The 15,421-nt window shown below is 45.2% G+C and overlaps 1 protein-coding gene and 1 non-coding gene across 10 annotated transcripts in view; both read right to left on the reverse strand.

Annotated features, from left to right (window-relative positions):
- Positions 1-241: 241 nt before the first annotated feature.
- The window catches only part of ATP2B4 (ATPase plasma membrane Ca2+ transporting 4), a 114,195-nt gene continuing 99,015 nt past the window's right edge, over positions 242-15,421 (reverse strand). For 4 of the 9 annotated variants that reach the window (XM_009189368.4, XM_003893262.5, XM_017950373.2 and 1 more), the window contains one exon: positions 242-4,698. In XM_009189368.4, coding sequence (XP_009187632.1) covers positions 4,390-4,698 — 309 coding nt within the window. In that variant the 3' untranslated portion in view covers positions 242-4,389. Of the gene's footprint in view, positions 4,699-10,271; positions 10,677-15,421 lie in introns of those variants that run through there. The other 5 variants (XM_021928360.2, XM_003893263.5, XM_021928359.2 and 2 more) reach the window with 3 other exon arrangements.
- On the reverse strand, positions 13,849-13,973 carry LOC116272402. Its single transcript, XR_004181095.1, has one exon. It is a non-coding gene; the product is annotated as a small nucleolar RNA SNORA77 (small nucleolar RNA).

The raw sequence follows: 15,421 nt of genomic DNA on the forward strand, positions 1-15,421 counted from the left end.
AGCTCCAGCTCCTGAATTGTGGATTCTAACCAAGGTGGGTGGAGCAAAGCTTGTACTACAAGGGAATGAAGCCAATGCAAGGGCCCAGAGGTAAGGGAAGCGTTGTCAGAGTCTGGTGGTAAGCTGAATTCTGTGCCTGTTTAAATGGGGTTGTCCTTGTGGTTGTGGCATTTCCCTTCTCAACTTCAACAGACAATCAGCAGCATTACTCAAAAGTGGAGACGCATGGAGGACAGCACAGTTACAAGTGGGCATGAGTTTTTATTCTCAGTGCACAGCAGTATTGGTTTCTGTTCATCAGCAAAAAGCTTTATTGGTTCCAAAAAATTATCCCTTTTAAAACTCCCCTTCTTCTTCTGGTCTCAGTGGAACAACACATTTGAATTTTAGATTTGACAGTTTATAGCATTTTTTTTTTCCATAAATACATGCAAAACTTTGTACATAGAGCTTAAATCATATCAAAATGCAAATATAGATTGGGTGCGCTGTTAAGCTGAATTGCAAATTATGGCAACACACACTGGGGTATACATTGCTTTGATATCACCATTTGTTTGTTTATGTCATGCAGACCACAATAGTCAATCTTGTTTTGTTTTTCTTTTTTGTACAAAAATACCAGTGCTTGATATACTAGTTACTAAAAGAAGAAGAAACTCAAAATTCCTATCTGCGTGCTAATTTGAAAAGAACAACATAGATAGATTTGTTGGCACATATATATGGCATATTCACATATGGCATATATACATATGGGGAGAAAACATGAACCAAAGGCCAATTCAGTTATGGGAGCTCATCTCCTTCCATCTCTCCTAATCAAGAGCAAAGGGAACAGCAGGCCTAACAGCAGGGTTGGGAAGGCAAAAGGACTGGCACTGAACTAAGTGAAAGGGCATCTGGTCTATTCAGAGGAAGAGGTTGGAATGGCTTAACAATAGCAGGCATTTATAAGTGCCCACCCTCACCAATGCAGTGGGGGTGGTCCCTAGATAAGAAAGGTGAGGAAGTCTCCGCATATTGTGATGGTACCACAGGCTGCTTCAATTGTAAGGCAATGAAGCAGGAAAGAAAGGAAGGGATGCATTTAGAGGCTTTTCCGCACAAGCGAGTGTGCCATGTCCCTCTGGGTTTTCAGCAGTGAGGTAACCCATTCAGATTTAACCGTGCTAATTCTCCTCTCTGAAGCTCAAGGGGAAAAAGAAACTCAAACCCTGAAGAACCCACAAGTGTCCAGTGGGATTTCTAGGTGATCTCTCTCTTAACCCCTTTAGGGATAGGAGAGTCATTCCAGAGGACAGATGATACTATGGGAGGGACCTAGCTTTAAGACTGTCACTCAGAGCTAGAACCAGCCATTGTTTTATCATTTAGAATTCTGTCCCCATTTAATATATTGCACAAAATCTTTCTAGGGGAGAAAAGCCATCATAAATAAGATCCTTGCACAAAAACTCACTAATGGAAAACCCCAGGGGGAACCGGAAATGAAAACTATGAAAAATGCAAACCCCAAATCAGAGTATCCTTACAGACCAGGAGAGATTCGTGTCTTTGGTACCACTCTGACAGCTATTCTTCAAGAAACACAAATCCAACGGAGGCCCCTAATCCTCATGACAAGTCAGGAAAGAGTCTGTCTATCCGTCTGCGTGGGGAGGGGGGCGCGGTGGGGAGGATTCCTTTCCTAACAGCTGTGTCCCTTGCTGGGTGTTTTCCTGACTATCCACGGTTTACTACCCGTTTTTCTAGGTTTATTAAGAGAGGAAGCTAGGATGATACGTTCTCCTTCTCCCCATCAGACCCTTTTCAAATCCGAAGCACCATTTTGGGGAAAAGGGTTATTAACTTATGCCGTATTTACCCACTGCCAGTTGGATCAGTGAAACTGAATAGAAAAAACTTATATAAAAAACATATGCACATAGACACTTAAACTTACTTAATTCCATTATCAACAAAATTTATATTAAAAAAGTCTAGAACCCAACAATTTTTTTCCCTAAGTATAAAGATGGCTGTTTGCAGAAAGAAAGTACGGTGTATTGGTTTTAAAACCAATTACAAATATACTAAGTCACCTGTCATGCCAAACAGCTGGTTATGTGCTCCCTTCCACAGAGCTACATGACGGCACTTTATTTTAAATCCTTTAAACAAAATACATATGGCTGACTCAAAAATATCAGTTTCTGATCTAAAGAAAACTATATATTTTTGCATATATTTCTATATTTTCTCTCCTATTATGGAAACTAGAACACAAGAATAAAACCATTGACTTTTAAAAAGTAGACACAAGCCCTCAAGAGTAACCTGTCAGGCACCATGAGAGTCTTTTGCAAACAGGAATGGTAAAATAGCCTTCAAACCTCGTTATTGGCTTGCTATTTAAAATGATCTGAGGTAATACAAGACTTGATAGAATTAAATCTTCTAAAGTAGTTGATGAATATGTATGTGAACACCTAACACCTTGGGTGAGCTGTTTTTTTCCCTATGAGTATTTAAGACACAAAGAAGAATTATTGAAGCATGTACGTTTTACAAAACCAGAATCAAATTTGTTTTCCTATTTCCTACGATGATGGATTATGTAGTCATGGGGATATGCAGGGGGTATTGTTTCTCTATGTTTCCAACTGTGGACAGCTCAGGTGAAAGGGGTGAGGGAGGATAGATCCGGAAGAAAAGGCTAGGTGGATCAGGTCATCTTCCTCTCGCATGGGAATTTGGCTGTTCATATGTCCCCTCTTCTTGACTCTCATCACTCTAGAAAGAGGCGGGTGGGCCTAATTTATCTAACGAGAGGTGAGAGTCAGGAACATGAACTGGCCCCTGCACAGAAGTCAACACCAGCAGGGATACAAATGGAGCTCCTGCAAATGTGGCTCCACCTTGTCCCAGTAAGGAACACTTAAAAAATCTCCTAGCAAAGTCCCCAACTCCTGAGAGGCAGAGGGGAAGGGGATGCTTTGGGCAGTATTCAGGGAAAAAAAGGCACAGGGCTTTACTGGGCAGCAGCTGCAGCATGTGGCTGGAGAGGGGCTGGAGGAAGGGGCAGTGTGCTGGGGGGGTCTTTTGCTCCTTTACGTCAGCAAAATGTTACAGGGGCCTCCCACTTTGGATATATATTTTCAAAATCAGAATATTTGAGAAAGGCTGGGACCTTCTCAGATACTGGGAAAGTTGTGACACGTGCAAAAACTAGAATTAGAAACTGGAGAGAATGTCGAAGCTGGTCCCCAGGCACTACAGCTCAAGGTTTCCGGCCCCTGCAGGAAGGTTTTCTCAGATCATACTAGAATGGCTCTTTGGCCTCTCCCAAAGCTTCTGAACACTCATTCCCCACCTGTCAGGTCCTGCCCTGGAGAGCCTTGGCAGATGGCTTTGAAAGCAGTGGTCACCCCAAAGAGGAGCCCATAAAAGTCTGCTTTGATGGTCTGTCTTGTTCTCGATTTGGCAGTGGCCGGTCCTCAATATTCAAGCCCAGTAAGGAGGCAGGGTTGAATATATACCACACATATGCAACCTCCATGGGCAAGGCTGATCTCCCTGGCACTTAAGAACCACATACACCTGACAAGATGGCAGTTTAAAAGCAGAAGGTAACCTGGCAACAACTGAGAAATATTCTTACCAGCACTTAATTGCTTCAAAGGGACCCTTTTAACAAAGAAACTGGTTGGATTCTAGAACTAAATCAAGGGTTCTTTTGGGCCAAAAGGGAGAAGGATCAAAGTTTATGCAATTCACCCATATCCTTTCCATTTTCTTAATCATCATTTAAAAAAAAAAAAAAGGAAAGGAAGGGAAGACAAAGACAAAAAAGAACCTTGGAGAGGTTTGACTGGAAGGGCAGAAAGAGTTAGAGGCCTACAGGCCTTTAGGTGTAAGTTTTCAAAGTGGGAGAATTGAAAAACAATCATACTACTGGCGGATTTTAGACATTCCATCTCTACCTCAACATATTTCACTTGGGGATATTTGTCTCCCTCTGAACCCTCAACTTAGCTTATAAATGGCACAGACTTATAGGACAAAATCCAGAATTCAGGAGATGAACATCAGGAGAGAATGTGGGGTGGGGTGATGCCAAGAGGATTGTCATCATTTCTTTAAAAATGACAAGTGACTATCAAGGAGTAAATTCTACCATGACCTGCCTGGGGTTTGACTGGGCCCCGCTGCAAACCCCAAGTCAAACTTAAGTTGAAATCCTTGTAAGTCTGTGCTCTTGCCTCTTCGTGGTCAGGTGGGGGTTCACACACACTGCTGTTTACACAGCAGTTGACATGACGATGAAAAGTCCCATCATCACCTCATAGATGCGACAGGCGAAAATGGAAATAGGGAAAATAGGGATGAGAGTCAGAGAAAGAAAATTCAAACCGATGTCTCTAGGCTCTGTAGAGAGCTGTCCGACTGTGGGAGCTGCGCTTGGTTGCAGTCCACCGCATTGTTGTTTGTATTGGCGTATGGAGTGACCTCACCATCCAACAGGAGCACCCCAGTCCCAAACTTAGAAGCCTTGTCAGGATTTTCCTCCTCTTCCTCATCCAGGAGTGGTGTTCGCGGCAACTCCTCATCTATGGCGAATTCAGGGTGGGTCATGAAGTTGTGGATGGAGTGTTGGCTGTAGGGTTTCTGAATGGTTTCGTGGAGGGAACTATGGAATGCTTTGACCACTTTGATCTATACCAGGGGAAGGAAAAGGAGGATGAGAAAATAGGGAGGTGAGAATTGGCTGGCAGAACAAGGAGATGGTGGTTTTAGGAGAGAAACAAAACCCAAACTATAGAACATGACTGCTCAGCAACCAAAACCAAACACACATCAGAGGAGATCATGGGGCACTAGAAACATCACACGGCTCAACTTTCAAGCAGTGGGGTGGGCTGGGGTGAGTGACGCAAACAACTAGGACGTTTTGAAAGCTGCATTTAAAGAAGTAGAAAACCCAAAGCCACGTTAGCATTCCCAAACAATCTACTTTTAAAATGAAACAGAAAACAAGAAGTTTCATTAGTTCTTTTAGATGGAGGGCAAGGGCATGGGAACTAGATGCAAATTGATAGCCAAACTTAAAAAGATGATTCAGACATGTGGATTTCTGTGCTGAGGCCAAACATTTTGTGAATGGGGAATGAAAAAATTATGCATTGAGGTTTAGTTATCTGTTTAAGGACCTCAAAGAGCCAGCATACACCAATCTGCACATAATACACGTTGGGTGACGAGTGACCACGAATACTGTGCAGCCAGGCAGACAAACCAATCTTCATTTGTGTCAGCAGCATGCAGGAACTTAAAACTCTCCAGTAATAATTTGCCCTTTCAGCCAGGAAACATGCATATTTTTACATCCCACGACCACCACTGTGTCCCCTCCCAGCAAATAACACAGAACTTCACTCCTTCAGCCCCTTCCCTAGAAGAAGTGGATAAAATACAGGTGTCAAAAGATGCTTTCCTCCTGCCTATTGAGAAAAGACCTGGCTCTCATGATTCAAATGCACGATCATGTCTCTGATACACAGCAACGGTGCCCAATCATGCTGCTTTCTCCAGCTGTTTCCAAATTGTGAAGAGGAGCATAGTCTTATGTGGAGAAGGAAATGAAAGGGACCAGTGAGAGAAACCTAACTCAGGAGGTGGTGCTACAAACAAGTGGCCTTTCTGATGGGGTGGATGAAGAGGATGATGGAAAGGAAACCATGTGCAGTTTGTGCGGTTTTACTGGGCAAAAGGAGATGCATTGCCCAGTGTCATAGTCTCTGTCCTACTGTGCAAAAAGGAAGGGATTCGGTCAGTTCAGAGTCATGAAGAAAAAACTGACAATAATTGATTCCTGTGAACAGCTTTTGCTTGTCCACAGGCACCAGCAATTTTGGCAGCTCTGCTTTTCTGAACTGTAGGTCTCTCTGAGGCGTGGCTTAGAATCAGTGTTGGTAGAATTGGGGTAGAGGGAGAGGGTTGGAGCTCCAAGAAGTTAGAGAGAGGGGCCAGGGGAAAGGTAAATGGTTATAGGACAGTTTTAGTTGTTGGAAGGTGGCTGATCCTAGTCTTGTCCCAAAAATCTTCACTCAGAAAAGAAATGGGAGTAATGTGGGGGAAATTGTTGAGGTTGGGGGGGTAGGAGTGATGAAGGTGGGAGTAAGGTACCTCTTTCATTCCTCTGCTGTTTAAGCAAAAAGTATATCCCAGGAGAATAGGCAAGAATTTGGAGACAGCAGAGGATACAAAGAGTCAGCCAAATAAACTGTTTGGATCACCTGTTTCAGTGCTTCCTACCACCATACAGAACTTTCATAAATACCACTCAAAGGCGGCTCACTATCAATACTGTTGGTCTATTTTCTCTGGAGGAGAATGTGTCTCTGCTGGCTAAGGCTTTCTTTATCTTGCCCCACTCTACTACAGCCCAACCGGGACTGAGGGTGCCCAAAGCTCAGAAGGCAAAGGACTCCTTGCCACTCAATAGCATCAGCTCGGTACCTCAGCTAAGAAGAATCAGGGAGCATAGGCACACACTCACCATGCTGAACAGAAAGTGAGGACCACATTTTTATTATCTGATTCCTATTTGACCATCTGATGGGGGAATTTTACCTGTCATGTTGCCTTTGCTCCAAATCTAGGTGAGATCAGATGGAATGGGGGCTCCATCTGGTCTTCAGGAAGTCTCAAGTTTTCATTGATCTACATAAAATCTCAGAGCAAGGCAATTTGGATTAAGTGAGTCCAAACCCAATGCCTTCTCCTTTGGCCCTGGCACAGATACACTGGCCAAGAGATGGGTCCAAAGCCATCCCACCCCATCAAAGCCGTCACTGTCAGGAGTGATGACATTTTCCATATGCTTTCAAGATCTCAAAATTTCTACCAGCTATCACAGGAGGGTAGGTGCCTTTATCCACCAGTACATTATCTTCAATATCAGTGAGTTTCAACTTCCTGCTTCCATTCAATTGAATACTTTATTGAAAAAATTACATGTGAAGTCCACTATAGAAAATAAATTTGCAACAACTGGGGTTGGAGTGAGGGTCTGGAGCCCTGTTTGTTGGCTTTTCCTCTCACCTGTTGCGGTGACCAATAATACTGTTACAGGTAAACAATGAGGGAGATAAAAGTGAATTGGGGATGGGTAGATGGAAAAAATACGGGAAACATCTTTTGGGGAGCAAGAAACAGTCATCCAGCTAGACTGCAGGACTTCTGGAATCTAAAGGGAAACCAGCCACCTGTAAGGAAGCTCATGTGAAGAGGGGTCAGAGAGCTAGGGGTGACCAGCTGGCTTGCTGGGTGGAGAGAAGGGGGAGGGAGGAGAGGGCATGGGGCTGTGCCAGGATGCCCCAACTCCGGCACTGGCCTCAGAGAACACATGCTGATGAACAACCACACACCATATCACCACCAATCCACCCAGGGCTGGCATCTCCCTTTCCTGGAGCATGATGCCTGGTGCATGAGCAGTGTATGGGGACAAGACAGGGCTAGTGAAGTAGGTGCAGGGAAAGCTTTGAGCACTCTCCACACAGCCAGTCAACCCTTCCTTCCCTGGGCATTATTTCTCAAAACCTTGGGGAAATGTCTCTTCTAGGGCCCTGGCCTACAGGTGGAAGTGGCTGGTTGAAGGGCAACTCTTTTCATGACTCAGGAGACTGGGTATGAGTGCTGAGGGCTACTCTCTGCAGTTCAACGAGTGGGCGGGTGAAGACTCCATTTCCTCAGCCAGAATATTGCGTAGTTTTCTGCTCTTGTTTTTTTGAGATGGAGTTTTGCTCTTGTTGCCCAAGCCGGAGTGCAATGGCGTGATCTCAGCTCACTGCAACCTCTGCCTCCCGAGTTCAAGCGATTCTCCTGCCTCAGCCTCCAGAGTAGCTGGGATTACAGGCGCCTGCCACCATGCCCAGCTATATTTTTTGTATTTTTAGTAGAAACGGGGTTTCACCATGTCATGTTGGCCAGGCTGGTCTCGAACTCCTGACCTCAAGTGATCCACCAGCCTCGGCCTCCCAAAGTGCTGGAATTACAGGCGTGAGCCACCACACCGGGCAGTTTTCTGCTCTTATCAGAAACCAGGAGAAAAGGATTAGGGCCTCCCTATGCAGGGAAATCTTAGAGATCTATCTAAAGAAGGTTGGACAAACAGTTGGTTTCATTTGGAGATCTGGAATGGGAAAGAGGGTTTTAAAATGTATGGCTATAACTTTTAGGAGCGCCAACTAAAAAAGGACAGCTGGAGAAAGAGCAGGTGTGGCCCGTCTCTCCTCTGATCTTCTGGTCTTTGAGGGTTTGGAGCACACCCTCTACCAGCTACTCTACAAGATCCCAGTAGGCTCAGTCTTCTGCTTAGTCTCCTTCCACCATCAAACCATCAGGATATCTGACACTAACTCTTCCTACCAGAAAGGGATGATTAAAACAGAACAGAAGCTAGTTAGAAGGGGATGGCAGAACTAGAAGGAAAAAAGGAATTAAGAGAGGAATATGAAAGAACGGTTGCCAGAGGTTCCTGGATATTTGCAGGGCAAGACTTCGTTAGTTCTTTCTTGCCTGTTTTTTTGACCTAAAGAAATTGTATGTATCTCTATCAAGTCCCACCCCCATGAGAACACTTTGGCTAAAGAGACAAAACAAATCTAAGTCTGGTCAACCCGCATAGTCCGTGATCATGTGAACCACAGACAAGGCGACTGTTCTTTCTTCAGCCCCTTCCCAGAGGTGGGAGTGGGTGAGGTTGGGAATGGGGGAGGAAGGAACAGACTGACCACTCAGATATTTGAAACCCACATTATATTTAATACAGATAAACTCCTTCCCACATTATCAGCAAAGAGTTGGCTACCTTCTCTCTCCTCTCTGAGTCCCATTTGGGGAAGGGAAAATGACCAAGAATAGAAGGGCATAAGCATTAGCAAGAATCCAAGAATCTACCAATGGGAACACCAGCTCTTAGGTTGTGAGTTGATAACATTCCAATGGAAAGTCGGGCTGAGAAAGGGGTTCCTGAAACTTTATGCGCAAAAAAAGTGCCGGCTATTGGTGAAACAATCAAACTAGAGAAAAGGAGAAGCAAAATAAAAGGGACTCCTCTTCAGAAACTCCTAAAAGTTTAGTAAATGAAGAAAAAACGTTATTTTGACTCTTCTATATATTTCTCCCACCTTGATGTGAATTAATTGATTTTTTTTTCTTGAGACAGAGTCTTGCTTTGTCACCCAGGCTGGAGTGCAATGGTATGATCTTGGCTCACTGCAACCTCTGCCTCCCGGGTTCAAGTGATTCTCCCGCCTCAGCCTCCCAAGTAGCTGGGATTACAGGCACACATCATATTGCCCGGCTAATTTTTGCATTTTTGTAGAGACAGGGTTTCACCATGTTGGCCAGGTTGGTCTTGAACTCCTGACCTCAGGCGATCTGCCCACCTTGGCCTCCCAAAGTGCTGGGATTACAGGCAGGAGCCACCGCACCCAGCCAAGATTAACTGATTTTTAAACCGGAGTCCCTGAAAAGTAAAAAAATGGGGATATTCAACCATATACGTTTTGAACTGACCTACCTTCTTTTCTTCACCTATAGCTACAATTTTTTTTTTTTTTTGAGACAGAGTCTTGCTCTGTTGCCCAGGTTGGAGTGCAGTGGCACAATCTCGGCTCACTGCAACCTCTGCATCCTGAGTTCAAGTTGATTCTCCTGTCTCAGCCTCGTGAGTAGTTGGGACTACATGCACCTGCCACCACGCCTGGTTAATTTTTTGTATTTTTAGTAGAGATGGGGTTTCACCGTGTTAACCAGGATGGTCTTGATTTCCTGACCTCATGATCCGCTTTGGCCTCCCAAAGTGCTGGGATTACAGGCGTGAGCTACCGTGCCCGGCCAGCTACAACTTTTATGCTAAAATTGCCAGTTCGCAATACAGTGGTAGCCAAATGGACTATTATTATTGACCAAGTTTAATATTGGCTCAATTATGACAGGTCCACTAGTCAAAACACACCCACGGGCACATTAGTTCCCTTCCTTCCTTTCCTCAAAAGATCCCAAACTTGTAAAGAAAGTTCCTGGGTTTTCATTTGGCCTAATCTCACATCTAAGCTTAGGAGGTAGAGTTCAGACTCAAAGGAGCAGGAGGAGAGGAGAGAAACAACAACATATCCCAGCAAAGCAACAAACAAACAGACAAACCACAAAGGCAACACAAAACAAAACTCAAGAAAAGGAAGAAACGAGCAATGCAGGGGAACAATCAGAAAACAGAATTGTCTTTAAAACAGTTAAGGTTTAATAGCTTTTCTACATTACAAAAATAAAATACAAGGGCACACAGGCTGGTTTTAGAGTGGGATTTTTGTCTTTTCTTCCCTTAAATCAAAATATCAAAGGGAAAAACCGAAAGAAAAGATAACCATGGTTGGTTAAAGTGGATGCCACGTGCTGTCTTGTGGTCATTTTAGCAAATCATGCATCATAATAGACTATCACTCACTGCCCATAGGAGGAGATGAAACAGCAGGAACAGAAGTGGTGGGGGAAGATTTGACTGGTGCAACTGCTACATAGGATGAACTAGGAACAAGTTTTACATCAAGGTGTTGACCCATGTTCTGTCGCCTTAGGACTCCCTTAAAAGAGGCTCCCGTCTGGAATGTGTTAATTACGTCGATCTGCAAAGAATCAGAGAGTGAGACAGCTTTGCTCCACAGAGAGGTGAAGAAATAGGAAGGGAGGGTCATGGAAGGTTTGGGAAGTGGGGATGGAAGTAGATGGGAAAAGGGGACAGGAGACAGCTAGAGAGAGCTTCCCTCCCACACAAAGCAATGGTGAGGAGAAGGGGAAAAACGTTAATTGCATATCATACTTCATTTAGGGAACAATTTGCCAGGGAGTCCCAAACGCCCAGCCAGAATCTAGTTTTCTCTTCCCTTTGAATCCATGGTGGCCATTTGAGGTGTAGAGGGGGCCAAGAGTATTTAAAATTTGAAGGGACTTTTCCCCACTCCATCACTCCTAACAGCTAGACAGATTGTTCATTGTTTTTACCTGTACTCTTTTTTTTTTTTTTTTTTGAGATGAAGTCTCACTCTGTCGCCCAGGCTGGAGTGCAGTGGCATGATCTCGGCTCACTGCAACCTCCACCTACAGGCCCATTTTAACCTGTACTCTTAAAAATAAGGCAAACAATTCTGAAGGCAAATTATGTATTACTGAATTTCAAGGCTCAGGAACCTCTTAATCAATTCAATCGACTACCTATTTTTGCAGATTTTCCAGGAAAATAACTCATGTGTTTAAAGAAAAAACAGGAGCCATGTAGTAGCCAATATACAAGTGGCCATGATGGAAAGGCCCCTGGGCCATGAGTTGCTGGGGGCTCATCCTCCTCTGGGTATCTTGTCTGAGTTATCCCTTCCCTGTGCTGAAGTAGGCAGGGTCCCTGAGAATGGAGCTCAAGAACCCAGTGGCCAAGCCCACTAGAGAGAATGCTACTAAGTGCATTAATGCATTAGAGATTCTGAAATGTCTGGCAGAAATGCTGACAGTAACTCGGCAATTAGACTGAGGGAGGGGGAGGAATAGGTTTTGGTTAGCGGTTGTTGAAATAGCTACAGTTCGAGACTTACACAAGTAGTCTCTGGTTTTCAGTGCGCTGTTCCTCAGAGACAGAGGCAATTACATTTTCTTGCTTTCTTTTTTTTTTTCAGACAGAGTCTTGCTCTGTCACCCAGGCTGGAGTGCAATGGCACGATCTTGGCTCACTGCAACCTCCGCCTGCTGGATTCAAGCCATTCTCCCGCCTCAGCCTCCTGAGTAGCTGGGACTACAGGTGTGCACCACCACGCCCAGCTAATTTTTTTATTTTTAGTAGAGATGGAGTTTCACCATGCCGGCCAGGCTGGTCTCAAACTCCTGACCTTGTGATCCACCCTCCTCGGCCTCCCAAAGTGCTGGAATTACAGGTGTGAGCCACCGCGCCCGGCCATGCCATTCATTTTCTGACAATGGTCCTGATCTAGGGCCTCAATCAACTCTACCATCCTTATCCCTGACCCCTAAGTAACAGGGATGAAATCAAAAGGAATTTCCTTTAGCCTTCATGAAACTGGTAGAATAATCTTAGAAATATCTATCTGCTTAATGCCAAGGGTTAATCTACCAGGAATGTAGGAAAGGTGCTGATTCCATTAACTGGGCTTCATTTTCCCAGGAGGGAAGATGAGAAAGCAGGCAGAATATGAGTGAGATAGTTCTTTTATAAAGCTTCCTGAGAAGCCATGAGCTGTTTAGGGCTAGTTTCTGGATCCAGATTACAGTTTGAGCTGAAACACCACTGCTTCCTCACATTATTCAGTTTTAGTTCCCTGGGACTGAGGAGCTTGAACCTGCAGGAGGAGAGGGTTTACACTTGGGGTTGCGGGGGTGGGTGGCGGTTCCAGCTCCATAGAAGAAGGGACTGTAGAGATACCTTCTTCAGTGCTTGTTGGAGTTACAAGGTCCCAACCCTCACAATTCTAGTCTCTAAGTTTCCTAACACCTCCCATACCAAAGCACTGTGATGAGAATGACAACAAAGATCAACGTGGAGATGACAGGGGGTTTTGTTAGAACCCAGCTGAGGTTGAAGGGTTGATGTTGGGAGCGGACCTCAGGGATCCAGGTACACGTTAGCATCATTAGCCTCATCAACTTCCGGAGTCAGGTGCATCCTGGGATGGTGTGAATTTGCTCATGGTGGCATCTTGAACATGCCTCACTTTAGGCTTTAATGCCATTGTGGCCTAACTGCCTCACGCTCCAACAATGGGGAAAGGTAGTATACCTAAAGCTATGTGGGCAGTGAAACCAAAAAGACCTTATAGAGAGGTGCATAGTCAAGGAAATAGAAATTGGTAGTGGAGGGAAGGAAGACCCATAAATCTCAGCCTCCCAGGACAGAAGACTGGAAAGGAGCAAGGAGGCACTGGACTGAGGGAATCGTGGCTAGGAGAAAAGAAATCATGTAGTAGTAGAAGTGCTTGATCCTGGAGAAAAGAAAAGCAAAGACAGGTTATTTCGGAAAGAGCAGACCCACAGGAAAGCACTGGGGGCTTTAGAGATGGGAGCCAAAGGCGCCAGGTTCTACGGGTACTTGGACTCAGCAGCCTGGACGGTGGGGTGGGGTAGGGAGTGGGCATGGGGACTCTGGATGCCACGAGGCACTTTGTGCAGGTCCCGCTGGAATTTTTCTTTCTGGGAGGAGGAACTCGAGAGAGGGAAAAGGAACCCTAGTTTTTCCCTACCTAGCCCTTTTCCACTTTTCTTTTTTTAAAATTTAGCTCTTTATATAATGTCCCTTGTAAAAATGAAAGAATAAAAACAAACTAAAAAAGAGAGGCAGGGTAAATTTTTTTTTTTTTTTTTAAAGAAAGGAAAGAGAGGAAAAGGAAATAAAATAAGACAATTTATTGCTTCTCCTCAGCATCCTCCTTGGTCTCCTCCTTCACTGAGAGAGCTTCTAGCTTTTCCGCCACTTTTCCGGCATGATTGTTTTTGCCTGATCCTGGCCAATTCGCCTCCTGGAGTCTGTCTTCTTGAAACTCAATGACCAAAGGAAGCCAAGTGGATGCATTCAAGCACCGCCTAGACCATGGTCAGGCTGCTCAGTGACATCTGGTCACTTGCCACCACAGCTGCAGTCCAGCCTCACGGCAGAGGTGACCAAGCCCTCTGAGAGACAAACCGAGGACCACTGTGTAAAGCACCTTTTGGTGAGCTCCAGGCAGTGCCCGGACTCCAATGCCTGCCCAATTGGATGTGAGGCCAGCAACACGGAGAAGTGCTCAGGCCTCCCCAGGAAGCACCTGTGTCCCCAGGGAGCTGCATCGCCCTGGATAGGTGAGACAGCCACAGCACCCTGGAATGTTTATCTGGCAGACAGAAAAAGCACCCGCCTGGAAGTATAGTCAGGTGCAGAGTGAGTCTGCAATCCATTTTTCTTTTTCTTTTCTTTTCTTTTCTTTTTTTTTTTTTTTTTGAGACAGAGTCTTGCCTTGTTGCCCAGGCTGGTGTGTAATGGCACAATCACCGCAACCTCAGCCTCCTGGGTTCAAGTGATTCTCCTGCCTCAGCCTCCCGAATAGCTGGGATTACAGGTGCCCACCACCACGCCCAGCTGATTTTTGTATTTTTAGTAGAGCCGAGGTTTCACTATGTTGGCCAGGCTGGTCTCGAACTCCTGACCTCATGATCTGCCTGCCTCGGCCTCCCAAAGTGCTGGGATTACAGGCGTGAGCCACCACACCCGGCCTCTTTTCCACTTTTCTATCTGTTGTCTTGCCTATACGAGATAAGTTCCTACCAGGTATGCAGTTTAGAATATTCACTTCATCTATCTCTCTTATACACTAAGGAGGTGGGGTTGACTGGGGAACTTTCTTTCTCTTTTTTTTTTGAGATGAGTCTCACTCTGACACCCAGGCTAGAGTGCAATGGCGTGGTCTCAGGTCACTACAACCTCCGCCTCCCGGGTTCAAGCGATTTTCCTGCCTCAGTCTCCCAAGTAGCTGGTACTACAGGCATGTGCCACCATGCCTGGCTTGTATTTTTAGTAGAGACAGGGTTTCACTATGTTGGCCAAACTGGTCTCGAACTCCCGACCTCAGGTGATCCACCTGCCTCGGCCTCCCAAAGTGCTGGATTGCAGGTATGAGCCACTGCCCCCGGCCTTTTGTTTTTTTGAGACAGAGTTTAGCTCTCGTTGGCCAGGCTGGAGTACAATGGCACGATCTTGGCTCACTACAACCTCTGCCTCCCGGGTTCAAGCAATTCTCTTGCCTCAGCCTCCTGAGTAGCTGGGATTACAGGTATGTGCCACTACGCCCAGCTAATTTTGTATTTTTAGTAGAGACGCGGTTTCTCCATGTTGGTCAGGCTGGTCTCGAACTCCTGACCTCAGGTGATCCACTCACCTCGGCCTCCCAAAGTGCTGGGATTATAGGCGTGAGCTACCATGCCTGGCTGACTGGGGAACTTTCTAAAACATTTGCAAGGCCAGTTTTAGACAGTGAAACTTAGTAACTTATTTAGAAGATCTCCAGCCAATCAGCAGAAAGAAATACACCTGTTCTCTGGAGGCCACCCTTGAGATCTTGGAATTTACAGTGTTTTTCAGATGGAAAATCTCAGGATTAAAACAATAAAGCTATGTGGGGTGAGAGCAGGGGAAGACAGAATTATCAATGCCTAGATCAGCCCATTCACCCAGGAGAAAGTAGTTACAATTGATGCATGGAAAGTGGAAAAAAAAAAAAAGTTATTGTGGGGCTATAGGCAGGGGATATAAGAGCAGCAGGGGTGGCTTCTATCCCATTTCAGAAATTGCAAGAAAGGAAGAGGCTTGAAGAAATTATTGCTTCCTCCTTGTCAGGAAGCC

This window comes from Papio anubis, chromosome 1 (genome assembly GCF_008728515.1).
Source record: "Papio anubis isolate 15944 chromosome 1, Panubis1.0, whole genome shotgun sequence".
NCBI classification, from domain to species: Eukaryota; Metazoa; Chordata; class Mammalia; order Primates; family Cercopithecidae; genus Papio; species Papio anubis.